Below are 18,989 nucleotides of genomic sequence, written 5' to 3' on the forward strand. Positions count from 1 at the left end.
AGCGAGGAGGGGTGTGTAGTGGAGAGCCCGTCAGGCTGGCTCAGCTCCCCACTGTCACTCGTCATCAGATCCCGCTGTCAGGGAGAGGGGAGTGACGGGCGAGTGCTCCTGAAAATCGCCAGCGGCACTCCCAGCCCGGAGGACAGGAAAACAGCACCTAAAACAACGCCAGGAGCCATCAAATCCTCTCGGTCCAGTTCCCCGGCTTCATCACCTTGCTTCTACCCTATGCTTTTATCCTCCCACTGGGTGACAGCTCGGGACTGTCTCATCCACATTTACCAACCTCGTATTTTTCCTGGACTGTGCTATACAGGGGTGCTACGTGAAAGGAGTCAATGTGCGGACGAATTCTGTATGAAAGATAAAAAGAGAAATTTCTTCTATTCTGTGGGTCTCCTCAGAGTCCACAATATGAAGCGTGAATAAACAATGAAGAGGAAATGTTACTATATAGTAAATTCATTTGATCACGGAGTACTTATTTTAGGGCACCATTTCCAGAAATCGTTCTTTGACGTTGTTCCAAGATCGGCTGGTTGCAAAGAAGACACTGTCTTTACGTTAATACAAACACAGATTCCGAATGACAGCCAAATCACATGCATTTTTCTATTGTGGTAAAAAACATATGAACTTTACCATCTTCACCCCTTTTAAACAGAGAGTATGGCAGTGTTCCCTATGAGCACACAGTTGCGCCACAGATCTCCAGAACTGTGGAGAAAATTGCCAAGTTTTCATTTTGCAAACTGAAAGTCTACACCCGCTGAATAACTCCTCTTCTTCCCTCCCCGCAGACCCTGACAAGCACCATTTTATTTTGTCTCTCAGAATGTCACTACTTTAGATTCCTCAGATCACTCGAATCCTACAGAATTTGCCTTTTTGTGACCGGCTTACTTCACTTAACATGATATGCTCAAGATTCATCTATGTTATATGTGACAAGATTTCCTTCCTCGTTAAGGCTGAATGATACCCCATCTTATGTTCATCCCACATTTTCTTTATCTGCTCATCTGCAGATGGACATCTAAGCTGTTTCCTCCTGTTGGTTATTGTGAACGATGCAGCAATAAACACGGGAGTACACACATCTCTTCTGACACCGTTTTCAATCCTTTTGGATATATATCTAGAAGAAGGAACGTGAGCTCATAAGGAAGTTCTATTTTCAGTATTTTGAGGAACCTCCACACTGTTTTCCATAGGAGCTATGCCAGTTTATATTCTCACCAATAGTGTACGAGGCTCCAATTTCTCCACATCGTAGCCACACTTATTTTCTCACTTTCCAATAAAGGCCACCCTAACTGGTGTGAAAGGATACCTCACTGTAGTTCTGATGTGCCTTTTCCTGACAATTAGCTTTAGTTGAGTATCTTCTCATATGCTTGGCGGCCATTTGTTTATCTTCTTTGGAGAAATGTTTCCTCAAGTTCTTTGCCTGGTTTTTGTTGCTGAGCCGTATGAGTTCTTGATATATTTTGGGTTATTAACCTCTTGTCACGTATTGGTTTGCAAAGATTTTCTCCCATTCATGCTTTTTCACTCCATTTATCGTCTCCCTAGGTTATGCGTACATTTTTAAGTTTGACAAAGTCCCATTTGTCTATTTTTGCCTTTGTTGCTTGTGCTTTTTGGTGTCATATTTGAGAAATCGTGGCCATATTCAAGGTCATGAAGACTTTCCGTTATTCTAGGAGTTTTATAGTTTCCGGTCGTATGTTTAGGTCTTTTATCCATTTTGAATTAAGTTTTGCACATGGATATGCAGTGGTCCCAAAACATCGGGTGAAGAGACTGTGTACTTTCCCTATTTTTGTATCGTGCGGCCTTGGCGCACTTGTAGGTCATCTGACCATGCGAGTGAGGGTTTATTTCTGGGCTCTCTACTCTTTATCCCAGTCCATGCCGTTTTAATTCCTGTAGCTTTGTAATAGGTTTTGAAGTCAGGAAGTGTGAGGCCTCCAGCTTTGTTTTTCTTTAAAGATTGTTTTGGCTTTAAGAGTCCTTCGAGATTTCTCCTATGAATCTTGGGTGTGTTTTTCCCCTATTTCATCAAAAACTGCTATGGAGATTTTGATAGAGGTTAAACTGAATCTGTAGACTCTTCTAGGTAGTATGACCATTTTAACAGTATTAAGTCTTCCAGTCCATAAACGCAAGATATCTTTCCATTTATTTGTACATATCTTCTTTAATTTTTCAGTAACATTTTATAGTTTTCAGGGTACAAGTCTTTAGCCCCCATCGTTAAATCCATTTCTAAGTATTTTATTCCCTTTGATGCTACTGTAAGTGGGATTCTTTTGTTAATTTTCTTTTCGATTGTTCAGTTAGTGCCCAGAAATGCAATCGATTTTTGCATGTTGATTTCGTATCTGCACGTCTGCTGAATTGATTAGTTCTAACAAGGCTTTTTTTCTTGTTGTTGTTTCATCTTTAGGGTTTTCTGTCAATAAGATCGTTATCTGTGAACAGAGATAATCGGACTTCTTCCTTTCCCTTTTGGATGCCTATTATTTCTTTTTCTTTTTTTTTTGCCTAAGTGCCCGGACTAGGATTTCTAATACTATGCTGAATGATGGCCAGACTAGGCATCCTTGTCTTGTTCCTGATCCTAGAGAAAAAGCTCTTATTTTTTTTTTTTTCCGTTTATTTATTTTTGGGACAGAGAGAGACAGAGCATGAACGGGCAAGGGGCAGAGAGAGAGGGAGACACAGAACTGGAAACAGGCTCCAGGCTCTGAGCCATCAGCCCAGAGCCCGACGTGGGGCTCGAACTCACGGACCGCGAGATCGTGACCTGGTTGAAGTCAGACGCTTAACCGACTGCGCCACCCAGGCGTCCCGAAAAAGCTCTTATTTTTTTAACCACTGGGTCTGATGTTAGCTGTGGGCTTTTTATAGATGGCCTTTATTATGTTGAGGTATGTTCCTTCTATCCCTAGTTTGCTGAGTGTTTTTATCATGGACGGGTGTTGAATTTTCTCAAATGCTTCTTCTGTGTCCACTGAGATGATCCCGTGGTTTTTGTACTTCATCCTGACTGAAACCTTTTAAAGTCAAACCGGTTTTTGTTTCTTTAATAAGAACTATGATCTGTATATCCAACACAATCTTACTCTCTTAGTCTGAGACTAAGAGCTGGTAGATGTCAACTAATGCAAGTGAGACCCAAAAAGATTAAATCAGACTTGCTCAATATTACAACGCAAGTTATCAGAAGGGCTGACGCTAGATCCTAGTAGAAAATAGATAATTTCTGTATTGCTGTCTTTCCGTAAACTAACGTGCAACTTATCCTACAGAAATACTCTAAAAACTGTGTGAAAATGTGTCTGTTGGTGGGCATATACATACAAAATATGCACGTTCACCAAAGCAATGTAACAGTAAAAAAAAAAAAAAAAAGGGAACAATCTAAGCTATTAGATTTAGCCGTGAACACAGTTCACAGATTATGGTATATTATGGTATGCCCATACAAAAAGTCTATGGAGCACCTCTTCAGAATGATGTAAAAATATACTTTTAGTGACATGCTTGTCATTTATTAAGTGAAAAAAGCTACAAAACTGCATATAAAAATTTGATTCCATTGCAAGAATTACATGTGTGCATACAGACACCCTTCAAAAATCCAGGATACACAAAAATGTTAACAGCGCTTTCATAATGATTCTTAATTGATGTATACTTATATTTTCTAATTTCTTTACAGAGCGCATATATATATATATATATATTCCCCATGTATATTAACAAAAAACCTCATATTAAATGATATATTAAAATCTCATGGATGTCTACAGAACAAACAGCTTGAGTTTGTAAACCATCTTTAATTACATATACGGCTATTTGTCATTCTGTATGAAGACCGGCCAGGCTCACAGATACGCCTTCCTCCGTGTGGCCAAAGAAGTTCGCGAGTCGGATTCCTCTTAGTTACATTTAGTCCTTGACTCTGTCTTCCTTAACCAACAGTCTTAGACACCTTCTACACTTTCAGGATTAATCTGACACGTCCTCTCCCAAACTTATGTGAAGTACCCACCCCAATCATCTTCACTAACAGAAGAGAACAATGAGTCATCTGCTTTGATTACCTGTGTCCACTACCTAAAACCCCTCCCTTCCTAATAAATGTATCTGTGTCCAAAATAAAAACAAAAAGATAATCATTTAAAAACCTAAGTTCTTCTTTTCATGAACATTTCAGCTCAACCGTCAGGTGGGGCCATACTAGGTAGACGGCTGTGCCGTCAGGGGAGAGGGGAAACCCAAGCAGAGCAAAGAGCATGTCTGTATGACATGTGTGCATGGTGGGGGTGGAGGGAGAAGACCGGTCACCTACAGGGTCACTGAACAATTAAATAAATACAGAAAGATAACAGGAGCCAATTTTTACTTTCAGAGAAGGAAACCACAAATAAAACTAGAATGGACCCTATGGTGTTGGCTCAAATTGGGGATTTAATTGTGAATTCATGGTTTTTCAATATGGAAAGATCAACAGGCAAGAGACACAGGCAGAGATGTGAAATTGGGAATTTAATTGGGAACTTATGGTTTTTCAATACGGAAAGATCAACAGGCAAGATACACAGATACAGATGTGAAATTGGGAATTTAATTGGGAATTTATGGTTTTTTAATACGGAAAGATCAACAGGCAAGATACACAGGTACAGATGTGAGTATATACCCCCACCCTCCAGCTCTGCTCACCCAGGGGGCTCGAGGACAGAAACATCCTGATAGCAGGGAGCACACCTCTATCAGAGTCTTGCTTTCTAAACATCATTCTCCTCCTCAAAGGAACCAGGTCTCTCTGGAGAAATGGCTGGACCAGAGTGGGGGCAAGGCAAGTACAAAATGAGAAAATGAGCCAGGAGTATCTTGTGGTGCCAGAAAGTAAAGAAACACTCAAGGATGAGGGGACATGTCATAAAGACACAGGCACCAGCTTGAAGGGGTTCCCGCTGGCCAAATTGGGGATCATTTGCACATAAAAAAAGTAAGAATGGCAAGGGATCATAACCCACTGAAAAAAACAAACAAACAAAAAAGACCCTGGAATCCAAACTGAGATTTAGAAAATGAAAAATATTAGAAGTCTGATGAGGAATGGGTGTATTTACAATCTAAAAATAACCTCCACACAAAATACTTATGAATTATACATGAGCAAAAACATAGCTAAGAGTGAAGAACTCTGGGAGACATCCCCTTAATCAAGTGCTCAAAGATAACAGTACCAGTAATGGGATGTGCAGAAAAGGGTTAACCTAGCGGGCCTCAGACTGTCTTTTCAAAGGTCTGCTTGTGGGGCCCCTGGGTGGCTCAGTTGGTTAAGTGTCCCACTCTGGCTCAAGTCATGATCTCGTGGTTTGGGGGTTTGAGCCCCGCATTGGGCTCTATGCTGACAGCTCAGAGCCTGGAGCCTGCTTCGGATTCTGTGTCTCCCTCTCTCTCTGCCCCTCCCCTGCTCATACTCTGTCACCCTCCTGTCTCTCAATAATAAATAAATGCTTAAAAAAAACACTTCTGTTAGAAAGGTCTGCTTATAAGGGTGATCCTTGGTTAATATATGAGAATTTGGATTTGAGGAGTGTCCCTAAATGATAAGCGTGTCTCAACACGCCTAAATTGTTTGAACAAACAATGTGCCTTATGCTCAACACCTGTTTTCCTTCTGAGAGTCTTGAATTTTGGTACATGCTGGGCAGAGGGCGCCTAGCCTTCGGTTTAAAACACTGGACACTGAGTCTATAATGAGCCTCCCTAGCAGAAAACACTTTTCCCACGTCACATTCAATGCTACAGGAGTGAAGTATGCCCACGTGACTCCATGGGACTGGACTCCTGGAAGCTCACCTGGTTTTCTGCTTTGCTGACGTGCTTTGTCACCTTTCCCTGTAATAAGTCTCAGCTGTGAGCATGACTACATACACGGAGTCCTGTGAGTCCTTCTAGTGAGTGTCCGGAGTGGTCTTAGGGACCCCCACACACCATGTGTCACTTAAGAGGATACAACGGGAAGAAGAGAGCATCACTTCTGGGGGACTCCCACCCGGAATCCATAACCTGAACCTAATCCTAAGAAAACACGAGATGACCCCAAAGAGGACGGTCTATAAAACAACGAATCGGTAATCTTCAAAACTCTCAAGATTTTTAAAGTCAACAAGAGACTAAAGAACTGTTCCAAATGTAGAGACTAAAGAGACACAAATACTAAATGTAATGTATGTTTCTGGACTGGATCCTTTTTTCCATAAGGGACATTACCGGGACATCTGCGCTAATAAAATAAGGTCTACGAGAACAGTGGCGTGTCGGTGTGACTTTCCCCGTGTGGGTGAATACGGCCATGGGAAAACCTCCTTGTTGGTAGGAAATGGCCACCCAAGTGTCCAGGATCGTGGGACATCACACCAGGACCTTATTTTCAAACGATTTAGGGTAAAATAGCATTCTTGGTACGGTTCATACAGCTTTTCTTTGACTTTGAGATTGTTCCAAAGTAAGAAGTAAGGTTAACGAGAATGATGATGACGACTCCATTCCCTGATACCGAATCCCAAAGAAGAGAAGGTAAACATCCCATGTGGGAAGAGCGGAAACTCGGGTACAGCTCCCCCTACCTCTCCCCACCAAGGAAAAAGCTACACAGGCAGCAAAGCTTCGAAGTCAAATATTTTAACCGTACTGGTTTAGGATTGTTAAACAAGTGTAGAAAGTGGCCTGAGGGTGGAGAGTGGAATCCTGTTGATCTGGCAATAACTTAACGCGTCTTCATTACTCAACGATAACATTCAAAAGTTGTACTCAGTGTAAATTTTCACACATCCCTTTCAGCTAGAAAAGCCCATCGATAACATCCATTGCCAGAGAAATCACTAAAACAGTTTAAAAACTCTAAATTACCGTTTGTGTGCCTCCTGTTTGCTGCGACATTCTTCACAGTAATATTTGTATTCACTGCACAGAGTTTCTGTGTTGCTAAAACCCCTGTGTAAAATTCAAAATAAATTTATTTTGTCTATACCGGAAAACTGTGTGTTTCAAAATATTCTAAACCAAAGACATTCATTAAATGTCAACATAAATACATCTACAATTACCTTAAGCAGTGAGTGATCGATGTGTTTTGTTCCACGTCAACAGAAAGGTCTAAAAAATCTTCATCTTTGCTGCTTATCTGGAAAAACAGGGAATTACCTTTGATTTTTTTAAAATATCAGTAAATCACTGCTCTGAAATGATAGAATTAAATTCATTCTATTAGTAGTAGGTATATGAAGAATTCTTTTTCCCCCCAAATTCACAAGAAATCTCCTTGATCTGGATTATCCAACGGGACACTGAGTAAACGACTCTCATCATGTGGACAGGTTAAACAGCAAAGTACATCTGGGACCGATTCCCTTACTGGCAGAGGCGAGGATGTCAAATCCCATCACTTTCCCGAATCTTGGTATTATTGTCAAGCACGAAACAAACCGCCCACATACACCGATACTTAAAACACACACACGCACGCACACACAGGCCAAGACGGAATGAGGATGCTTGGCAAGGGCCTGACGCCCGTGTCGTTTTATCATTCAAGGAAATAATTATAGCCTAAAATGCCAAATTACAATCTTCATTGATGACCTTTTCTAATCCTTCCCTGAAAAAACCTAACGTAAGGTTCTGTTTGAATTATGGCTAAATCATCTGATAAAAAAAATTAGTGCTTATTGGTTTGAACAGGATTAGGGTGGAACTGCAGACGTCGCTTTTCCTAGCTCTTTCCTTCGACGACTCTCTCCCCGGGGCGAGCGTGCAACAGAGCCCTGGCGGAGCCTGGCACCCACCACGGCCGTACCCCCGGGGGGTAAGTGCTCTCCTGCTTCAACGGCGCACCTGTTTCAGGAGCTCGGCATCAGTAACTCGTGATACATCGTGCAGCTGTACGGATTTGGAGCCGCATCTACTATGCCCTTATGCCAACAGGAGTACGTTTTTACCGTGCGCACAAGGTACAGTGACACCGTGAGGTAAGTGATCTGGGTCACGAAAGATTCAGAGAACAAGAAAGAATAAGGAAGATGGCACAGAGAGAGGAAAGGGAACGTGAGGTGCTTAAGGAAAAAGAATCAGCTCCGTTTTGGAGGAAGGAGAGGAGGGTGGCACGGGATGGCGTGGCAGAGACAGGCTAACAGGCGGCTTTACGTGCAGGCCAAAAAGGAGTGAAGATTTAAGAGCCTGGTGTTTGTCAAAACGAGGTCTGCGGGTTCTCAGGCGCTGCCTCGCGGTCTTCATTTCACATTTCCATCTTTATGATATAGAAGGAGGCTCTGGATCATCTGGATACATCTGAGTTACTATGTTTGGGTTCACAAGCGTGCTGGTACAAGGCAATCACCGAGTGGGGCACTATTTAACTTGCAAAAGTGTTTGTAAACACGTCTGCTTGTTGTCGGACTCCCATGCTCTAACGTCAGGTCACACCCAGGATGTGGGAGACTCAGAGAAGCAGTCTAAGCTGGAGACGTGGGTGGGGAGTCATCAGCACAGGCGGGAACGAAAACGGACCGCGACCCTCCCGCTGCAGAGTGAGAAGCCACCCAAAGTGAAAGCCTGGAGGACACCCACATTTAAAGACTAAACAGAAGAAAAGGAATGAGGCCAAGAAGAAACCATCAGAAGACAGAGTTGTTACAGGGACCCAGCCTCCTAACCAACTAGGGTGTTAACAACCGCGTTACCAACACCTGCCACACAAACACTGCCTCCTCCAAGAAGCCCACTCCTACGTGGAGAGGTCAGGTCTCCTTGTTCTCTGACTCACGCGGGCTCTTGTGCTTACCTGAACCGTAACGTACTGGACTGGAATTGTCTGCCTGTTACCGGTCTGTACTCCTCTACGAGCAGCTGCAGATCAGGATCTCTATGTCTTACTCACCTTCTGCCAACCCATCTTCTACCCATCTTCTACCTGGCCCGGCTGGCACTTAAATATTTATGCAAAACTAAAGAAATGATACATATTCACTCTTCAGAAATTCTCAATTTCATCCCTCTAGCTGAGTTTGATAAAGGCCATGGGGTACTGATGACCATTTACTGAATCTGCAAGATAATGACTGGGATTCTGAGGAAATATTCTCAATTCATACCTTTAATTCTTGGGAAACTATCTGCAAATATAGACTGCAGGCCACAGGAGGACCTAGCAAAGAATGGGGGGAAGGATCACTAGCCATCCATTGCGAATAAAATAAATATTTGAGCAACCAAGGATGGGTGACATCACTTTGTCCTTCAAAAACATCTAATCCTCATCCCCCATTGTCCCCAGTCTACAAAATAAGCTTCCAAGGCCTGGCACCACAGCATCCCAAAGACCTCCACAGGGTCCCAAATCTACTCTGCCAGCTTCACCAAAACTACATTTCCCAACATGCTAAGCAAATTTAACTATCTTCTGTCTTCTTGAAGAGGATGAATCATACAGGTCTTCGAACACAGACCAAATTTCATCACACCAAACACCAACCAACTGCCAAATTCTGATTCAACCCACCCTTCCAATTGAAACACCGCTCAGTCTATTTCCTAAAAGCTTGGAATTCAGCTACAACAGAATTTTTTTTTTATAATATGTCTCTATAAAACTCATGTTAAAACCAGTGGAGTTGCTCAGATCGAATAAAGGTGAGTCCTGAGACCAATTCCTGCCATCAAACACTGCCCAGTCAAGCTCTTACTGCAATGGCTACAACAACAAACAGTAATCCTTACTCTAACCCAAAAACACCCACACAGGATGTTAATGCAGTCAAGCATTCAGTTAAACCTCTTTTGCTTGATGTGAAAGAGGTTCACCAATAAAAATGGATTCACAAAAGAGAATTTTATTTATTACAACTGTGTCCTTTCATTAACTAAAATTACACTGTTGACAATGATCGCCCTGCAGAGCTCTGGTTATAGTTAAAAAGATGAACGCATAATCAACAGTCAACAGTCACTCATCTTTATTGGTCAGGGTTCCACTGAAAGAGCCTATCTTTTTATTCATGGTTGAATCAAAAGGATCACTATTTGCTTTAAGAGAAAGAAACCGCACTACTGTTTATATTAGCACCAAAAACAAAACAAAAGACAAAAGAACAACAAAAACCCCCCACACTTAGGTATGTAAAGCTAACAAAGTATGTACAAGATCAACACGAGGACGACGACAAGATGACTTCTTCCATAAGAAAGATGTAAATAAATGTAGAGTCCATGTAAATGGACAGTAAAGACTCAACATTGTCAAGAACTCAGTTCTGCCCAACTTGATCAACAGAGTCAACACAATCCATTCAAAATCACAGCACATTATTTTATGGATAATAAACCAGTTTCTAAATCTTTTATGATTCTACAGTTTACATGGAGAGGCAAGAGGCCCAGAGAAGACAAAGCAATAATCATCACAAGTGGGAGGCAACCTAGACATCCTTCAGCATATGAATGGATAAACTGTGGTCTGTCCACACGATGAAACAGAATTCTGTGGTAAAAAGAAACGGGCTGCCAGGCTACAAAAAGACACGGAGACACCTCAGGTACATATTGCTAAGAGAAAGGAGAAATCTGAAAAGGCCGCACTCATATCTACGATTCCAACTGTACATGTCACCCTGCAAAAGTCAAAACTGTGGAGGCAGTAAAATGACCGATGGTTGCCAGGGATTTGGGGAGGAAGGAGAGATGAATCTGTGAAGCACAGAGGATTTTTAGGGCACTGAAACTACTCTGTATCATAGTGTAGTGAAAGACACGGGTCATTATACGTATGTCAAAATAAACAGAACCACAGAACAGATGATACCAAGAGTGAACTAAAATATGGACTACAGAATTAGTTGATAATGTACCCCTCAATTACTGGCCCATCAACTGCAACCAATGCACCTCAGTAGTGCAAGATGTTAATAACGGGGAAGTGGAGGAGAGGAGGTATTTGGGAACTTTCTGTACTTTCCACTCAATTCTTCTGAAGTCTATTAATTAAAAAAGAAGAATACAGTTCCTTATTAGCCTCCGCCAGTGTAAGTTTATCTGATCTAGTCAACCAAGGAACTATGTTATTCTTCCAAACATCCATAAAACATCTGATCTTTTCTCGCCGTGGACTCTCTTTTCCCCTGGACGATGCTCCTCTCCTCTTAAAACTAGTAGTACGACCATCATACTGAAGGCTGAGTCAGGCAAAAATCCTCAGTGGATGCTGGATCCTAGGGGAGATTTTGATGAAGAACAAGGTATTTGTGTCTCCCCACAGACTGCCCACTAGTTACAAGGGCATAAAGGCTGGTCATCACCAAGCGGAGAAACTGAACAACAATTTGAATGGGAGATCAAAGTTAATTTCCCCATCAAGAGGCAGGTGGGTACTGTGTGCCCAGACAGGATGCCCTGAGAAGGACACAACACTAACCGACCACTCCAGCCAAGAACACACCTGCATCTAATTAGAAGGAAGCATCGGGCAAACTCGGTAAGAGCAATGTTCAACTGTTTTTAAAAAGGAGGCACATCTTCTTTTAAAATGTAAAACAAATGTCACAAAAGACCAAAAACACTATGGGAATGTTCCAGATTAAAGGCGGCTAGAGAAAACATGACCACTATATGAAATGCACACCGCTCGAGCAAACTCTTAACCAGATTCGGTTGCAGGGGCAGAAATGCGGTGAAGGACACTGTTGGCTCAACCGGCAAATCGGAGTAATGGATGCCTGATTAAACAAGAGTCTGATCTTTCATTCCTCAAGTGAGAAATGAGGTAACAAGGTAACGATATAACAAAAGGACTGAGTTATCCGATCCCATGTGGAATCCAGTGGAATCCAGTGGAATTCATTTTTGGGCTTCCTCCCTACTGCTCGTCTTTACAAAGTATCCAGCAAGCGGGTGCCTTCCCCGCGGAGTATAACAAATACGCTTTAGTTTTTATTCCAACAAGACACGTAACTGTAGGGAAAGGAAAAACAGACGCATGTGCCTCCCTGACCTGTAAGTTTCTTATGGGCTTGCCTGACACACAGACATAGAATTTCCAGAACCCGGCTCTCTGGCCTCTTCTACTGAAACAGAATCAAACACGGTTGATCCTTGAACAATGCAGAGGGGGGTCAGGGGCACCGAACTCCCCAACTCACACCCCCGCTGCGGTTGAAAATCTGGGCGTAACTTTCGACTCCTCAAAAAGCTAACTACTAACGGCCGGCTGTTGACCAGAAAAGCCTTACCGATAACGTACACACTTGATTAACACACACTTTGTATATGTATAGTGATATCAGTAAAGTAAGCTAGAGAAAAGAAAACGTTACGAAGAAAATACATTTACGGTACTATATCCAAAAAAAAAAAAAAAATCCGCAAACGGGTGGACCCAGGAAGTTCGACCCCCTAGTGTTCAAGGGTCAACTGTGGTCCGAAACTGCAGGAAGTTACTTTTTCTGTCGTCGCGGGTATTCACTGTTAATAAGCAACATTATGGAAAAAGTGTAGACAGATCCTTTCAAGTGACAGGTACATCTTTAATCTTCGTTTATCCTACACCTAAGAAATTCCAGCCTCGCGTTCCACTCTCACGCATCCTCCAAAGAACTTTCGGTAAAAAGGAAGTAAATTTGCTCCCTCTAAAATTTTACGATATACTTACGGTTTCACAAGTAAGACATCTGGTTTCATTTGTTAATGTTCCCTGAAAAATCTCATGAACCCACGTTGGGTCGGGTGGGCTGCTGTTATTTTCGCTGTCGATATTACCATTAGGTAAACGGCCATTTTGCTTTTCCTGCTTCCTCTCTTCTTGTAAGATATCAGCAATTGTATTTAGTAGGTAATTTAAGAATTCATGGGCATCTTGTTGCATGTAGTTGTCAAAAAGTTCTAAAACCAAAAATACATTAGGGCATTATTTCAGAATTAGTAACTTCATTAAAACTAGATTTAAAACGAGAATCTCGTGGTCTATCAGAACCAAGCACAAACGTCTGGCATTGTCAGTCATATACAAGAAACAGACGATCTTTCACATACGGAAATAGGACTAAATTTGGAGAAAAGACAGTTGAGATGAGAACTTTCCTTTTAGAGAAACGATACTAACCGATCCATGAGAAACGGGCAAAACCCGCCTTGAACGTTTACGTAACATATGGAAGGGACCAGAAACCGCTGTATTATTCCATGAATATTATGACGTGGCAAGCTGTAAAACCGACACTGGACAACCTCTTGCCAACGGGAAGCCAAATGCTTAAGAACCACACAGAAAGTGTGCTGCAATTCTGAATCACTGGGCTGTGCATCCTCGGGATTCAGTCGGGGGGGGGGGGGGGGATGGGAGGGGGCGGATGGGACCCGGGACTTTTCAAAGGTCCTCCAGGCGAGTCTGAGCTGCAGTCAGGTCCAGGAAACAGTGGTGTCACCAATGACCTATTCGAGCCAGACGGTCCCTAAGGCCCTTCCAAAGGTGACAGGTCCCCCGCAGCTATACAAATGAGTAAACGTGATGGAAATACTGCTTTACCCTGCGCTTGACCTGACACAACCTGACACTGAAAGGTAAGGACTTTACAGGCGGTGTCCCACTGGATCTTTTGAACACCGCTGCGACATCGTTATGGTTATCCTTCAAATGAGGGAAGGGGATCAGAGAGGAAAAGTCACGCTGCTGGGAAATGCAGGCCCAAGATGCAAGCCAGGCAGTCCCGACTCCAGCAGGCGGGGTGACTTAGCCACGCACGGACAGACGGACGCCTGCGGCTTAGTCAAACACGTGCAGGAAGCAGCGGGTCAGGAAAATTTTACCTTGATGGATCCTCGAGGAGCATTTAACGAATTCCAGGAAGATTACATAATTAGGAAGGAATAATTACATAAATTAGGAAGGAATAATTATATAAATTAGGAAGAAAACTTTGGGAGAGTCTAAGATAAAATAAAATATTCCATTTTAGAAGAGCTATAGTTATAACTGCATAAAGTTAAATTCTCTGGATTAGAAATCATTGAGAAGGTTTACAAAAAACCATAAAACGTAAAAGTTATTAACATCTTCAACACAGAAAGAGCTTGAGCCAAAGGAAATACAAAGTGTGGAAAGGACTCGGAGTCAACAATTTATAGAAGCTAAATTCGAAAGGTGAAGAAACACGCAAAGACGTTCAACCTCATGGTAATCAAAACCGTCTTAATTTTCTGGTCTGTAAAATGGAATACCGTCTTCCTTTGCAAAGTTACTGTACAAACAGAATGGGAACAGGTGAGAATGTTCACTGGGGAGGTATACTCAAAGAAAATAAAACAATGATTTCAATCATGGCGTCAGAAAGACCTTTAAAAAGTATCAGATTGAAGGTGCAGTTGCTACAGCAAGACTGTTGGGATTCTTATGACGGTCCTACCACTAATCCCATGCATGTCATAGGCAATTTACTTAACCTCTCTTAGATTTCAAGTCAAACACAACAATGTGAAGAATGGGGTGAGGGGTGCCTGGGTGGCTCAGTCGGTTGAGCGTCCGACTTCGGCTCAGGTCACGATCTCGCGGTTTGTGGGTTCGGGCCCCCGCGTCGGGCTCTGGGCCGACAGCTCGGAGCCTGGAGCCTGCTTCGGGTTCTGTGTCTCCCTCTCGCTCTCGGCCCCTCCCCCGCCTGTGCTCTGTCTCTCAAAAACAAATAAATGCAAAAACAAAATTAAAAAAAAAAAGAAAAAGGACGTACTAAGAGCCACACAGGAAGTATCCATCTGTTCACGCTTCATTTCTCTGCTGTAAGCTTGCCCTGAGGGACCTGATTAGCCTTAAACAAACCCCTCATGTTCTTTTTCAGAACAGTAACAGCCCTGAGCCCTAAGATACAGTGCACTGACCTATGTGGACTTAACATCTACTGACGTGTAGTTTGGGGTTCCCAGTGTCCAACGGTCTCTGCCCGCGAGGAAGCCAAGCACTGTGACACCGTCCCCGTCCCCCGCTCCCAGCAGAAGTTCGGCACCACACCCATCACCGTGACACAGCCCCCTCCACCGCAGACCCCCCTGGCCATCTACTCCATCTCTCAGACCGAGCCAAGTCGCGCTCAGAAACCTTGGACGGTTCTGCCTTTGGGCTGGTCTAGGCCAAAGTTGGGAAAACTCAAGTCAATTACCTTTCACCTTGCCTCTCAATGCCATAATCCTTCATCCCTGAAAATACTACTCCGTCCCCCAACCCTCGGCTCCCATCCTCTGTTACTGTCGTTCATTTACTGTCCCTTATGTCCTTCCTCGACCTTGGGATTTTCTACTTTCTCGACCCTTTTGCTGTTCCCTCCAGGAGCCAGTTTCTGTTCTAAACTCCCCACGTCTTCAACCTTTGGCATTTTTGAGCTCCCTGCTGCCACTTCTAAATCGTCACATGTCATCTGCATATTAAAAACCTTCGCCCTCAGTCAAAAAAGCTATTAAGATCTGGCCTTAAGCCCCATCCTTCTGCGGCCACCTCCCCCTCCCTCACTGACGCCTCCCCCTCCCTCACTGACGGATGGCCTGATTCACGGTGTCTTTGTTCATCCCGACTCCTGCACTAACCCTGACACACTTTCAGTGTCCAGGCAGCTTCCTCAAGTGCACTTGACCCCTTAAAGTTCCCTTTTCATCCCTCACTTACTCATCCATCCCCAGGCCGCAAATCTAGAGCCGCCGAGGTCCACTCAGATAAGAAACAGAAGTAAATTATGCTAGAGTTACTAAGAGGAAGTAAGTAAAAACATTTTATAGACACTGTAAGGACCTAGCAGAGTGAGGTAGGAACAATCACTATGGTGGGTCTCCATACGCTAGGCTCTATGCTGTCATCTAGTCTCTTTTCCACTAAATCAACTATTTTTTACAACCGAAGTTTTAAAGAGTACATTTTTTGCCATAAATATTTAAAATAAACTACAGGGGCACCTGGGTGGCTCAGTCGGTTGAGTGACCCCCTCTTGATTTCAGCTCAGGTCATGATCTCAGGATTGTGGGATCGAGCCCCACACTGAGCTTCACGCTAAGGCCATGGAGCCTGCTCCAGATATTCTCTCTCTCTCTCTCTCTCCCTCTCTGCCCCCCTGCCCCACTCGCATGCACGCGTGCGCGTGCGCTCTCTCTCAAATTAAAAAATAATTCTTAAACTACGAAATTAAAGAATACCTACAAAGATCTAAATGAAAAATTTTCTGGCTAAGAAAAATAATAATGAAGTCTTATTTTTTCCTGTTAAAAATTATTTTAGCATCTAGGCATGTTTTTCAGAATAATAATTTTTTTTTTTTTTTTAAAAAAAAAAATGTAAAATTTTTTGTTTTTTAAAAACTTAAAAAATCTTTTTTGGTTTTGGTTTTTTTTTTTTTTTTTTCTTTTTAACACAGAACAATGACTTCACACTCACAGACATACTTCCACTGACTCGAATGCTCTGGAACTGAGATGTAAAGTAAACCAGAAAATACTCTTTCAGCATTTTGCTGAAATGTTTAAAATAATTTATAGTCCATTTTCCATAAATACAGTATGCTGTATATGCCAGATTCCTGCCAGGCCTAAGAGCACCCAATACAACTTTAAAAACATTAACCAGGACCCCCCCCCCCCGGGAAAAAAAAAAGAAAAATCAACTCAATGGCCACAGGATAATCCCTGGAAATTGTATTATATTAAATTCCTAAAATCTTGGTTTCCTTATGGTTTGCTTTCTTCTCTGCTAAGTAGCAATAATGGGACTTCCAGCTTGTTCTGACAAATTAAAAACAAATTCACTCATTCAGTCAATAAATATTCAGTAAGAACCTACTATGTGCCAGGAACTGGATTATGTGCTGGGAATACAACGGAGAGCAAAAACAAATGGGTTCCCTCCGTCACGGAACCGACAGTCTAGTGGGAGAGACAGACAATTTCATTATTAAATAAATGTATATGGAAAGTACAAACGACTGAAGTCCTAATATAGCTGCAACATTAATGCAAAAAAAAAAAAAATGAAAACTAAATCAACGCTTCAAAATGTTCATGTTCTTCCTAATTCAGAAATAGCTAGCAGCTTTTGTTACACAGAAAATCTTTTGTGCTCCTTCTGAAGAAAAAGGATTAAAATGAATGTGGGAAATTATTTACTCAAACCTACTTAATAGGTGTGACTTCTAATTATTTCCTCACTTAAGGAAGACCAACACTTAAATATATATAGGGGCGCCTGGGTGGCTCAGTCGGTTAAGCGTCCGACTCCTGGCTTTGGCTCAGGTCACGATATTGCAGTTTGTGAGTTCGAGACCCGCGTTGGGCTCCGCGCTCAGAGTGCACAACTTGCTTGGGATTCTCTCTCTCTGCCCCTCCCTCCCTTGCATGCTCTGTCTCTCACTCTCTCAAAATAAATAAGCTTTAAAAAATATACATACAAATATGCATGTATGTTTGCATTAGTATCTCTCCACATCGCCTGAACCACTGCTATGTTCTTACAGGTCTCTCGAGAATAAAGACCACTTCTACCCATTCACTGCTGTATCCCCAGCACTTAGAACGGTGCCTGCCACATATTAGATGCGCTTGACATTTTATGAACGAACGAACGAATGGAATGAACGAACGAACGGATGAAAAGAAATGGGGGCTGAAACAGCTAAGATGACAGGAGAGGAATAAATCTGGCCACAACAACAGTGTGACTATGTAAACTGCTAAGATCCAGCGGGTCTGAGTGCACAGCTACAGGCACCAGCGGATCTGACTCTCAAGCCCAGCCTAACTGATCCCCAACTCTTCAGCTGAGTCAATGCTGGCTAGCACAGAATTCGATCACCAGTCTATGTTTTATTTCTTCGAAAATTAAATAGAGTGCCTACAGGGAGTTAGCGATGTGAAAGAGAGGGCTTCATTTCTTACCCCAGATGACTGCAGTAGCCTCTGGGATGGTCTCCCTGCTCCCACTCAAGCTGCCCCTGCCCACTGACCCACCGCTGTGCCCCCCCCCTCCCAGCAGCCACAGGGATCTCCTTCTAATGCAGATCAAAACCGATCACCCCCTGCTCAGCACCCCCCAACGGCTTGCCACGACTTTCAAAATAAAACCCAAGCCCCAGGCCCCTCCCTTTTCTATCTTTATCTTACTCCACTCCAGCCACGTTAATTTCCTCGCTTTCCGTCAAGCCCTCAGGGCAACTGCAATTTCTATTCTATCGGGTTGGAACAATTTTGCCCCAGATCTTCCAATGGCTTCTCACTTTAACTCTCTGATCTAACAAAACTTATCAACTCCCTCATTCTCTATCCGCTTTCCCTGTTTTTGTTTTGTTTTGTTTTGTTTTCACAGCGCCAATACATTATATTACATGATTGAGTGCCTTCCCCGTGAGAATGTCAGCTCCTAGTTTCTGGTGCTCTGCAGGAGCTAAATACATAATAGTTAACCAATACAAACATTCAGCTAGTCTCCCATCATCAAAGGTAACACGGTTATGGAGCGAGCGTTAGCCCTGTATCATACCGTAAAAGCACTAAGTGTCACCACTGTATCTATCACACTATAAAAGCACTATGACACAGTTCTCATATGCTATGGTTAGGCAACACGAATTAAAATTTTGAAAACAAAAATCCATTACTGAAGTTAAAACAGATTCTTTCCAAGGGATATCAGAATGATTAGTAATATAAAGCAACAGCGATTAGCACAATATTGAGCTGGTATCTACTGAAAATACAAAACCTTAAGTTTACAGCATAACATGGAAGAAAAGGGACTTAAGAACAACAGTGCAGGAGTGCCTGGGTGGCTCAGTTGGGTGAGCATCCAACTCTTGATTTCAGTTCAGGTCTTGAATGCTGTGGGATCAAGCCCCACGTCAGGCTCCCTGCGCTGTGTGTGGAGCCTGCTTAAGATATTCATTCTCTCCCTC

At 42.7% G+C, this 18,989-nt stretch overlaps 1 protein-coding gene across 1 annotated transcript in view; it reads right to left on the reverse strand.

The window, feature by feature from the left end:
• USP12 (ubiquitin specific peptidase 12) overlaps positions 1 to 18,989 on the reverse strand; it is a 46,491-nt gene that overhangs the window by 10,903 nt on the left and 16,599 nt on the right. The window contains exons 2-4 of the mRNA XM_040448090.1: positions 12,731 to 12,960; positions 7,140 to 7,216; positions 6,943 to 7,026 (exon numbers count right to left, since the gene is read on the reverse strand). Of these exons, the coding sequence (XP_040304024.1) occupies positions 6,943 to 7,026; positions 7,140 to 7,216; positions 12,731 to 12,943 (374 nt within the window). The 5' untranslated portion in view covers positions 12,944 to 12,960. The remainder of the gene's footprint in view (positions 1 to 6,942; positions 7,027 to 7,139; positions 7,217 to 12,730; positions 12,961 to 18,989) is intronic.

The sequence above is a fragment of the Herpailurus yagouaroundi genome, unplaced genomic scaffold (assembly GCF_014898765.1).
Source record: "Herpailurus yagouaroundi ecotype Mexico unplaced genomic scaffold, PumYag 197, whole genome shotgun sequence".
NCBI lineage: Eukaryota > Metazoa > Chordata > Mammalia > Carnivora > Felidae > Herpailurus > Herpailurus yagouaroundi.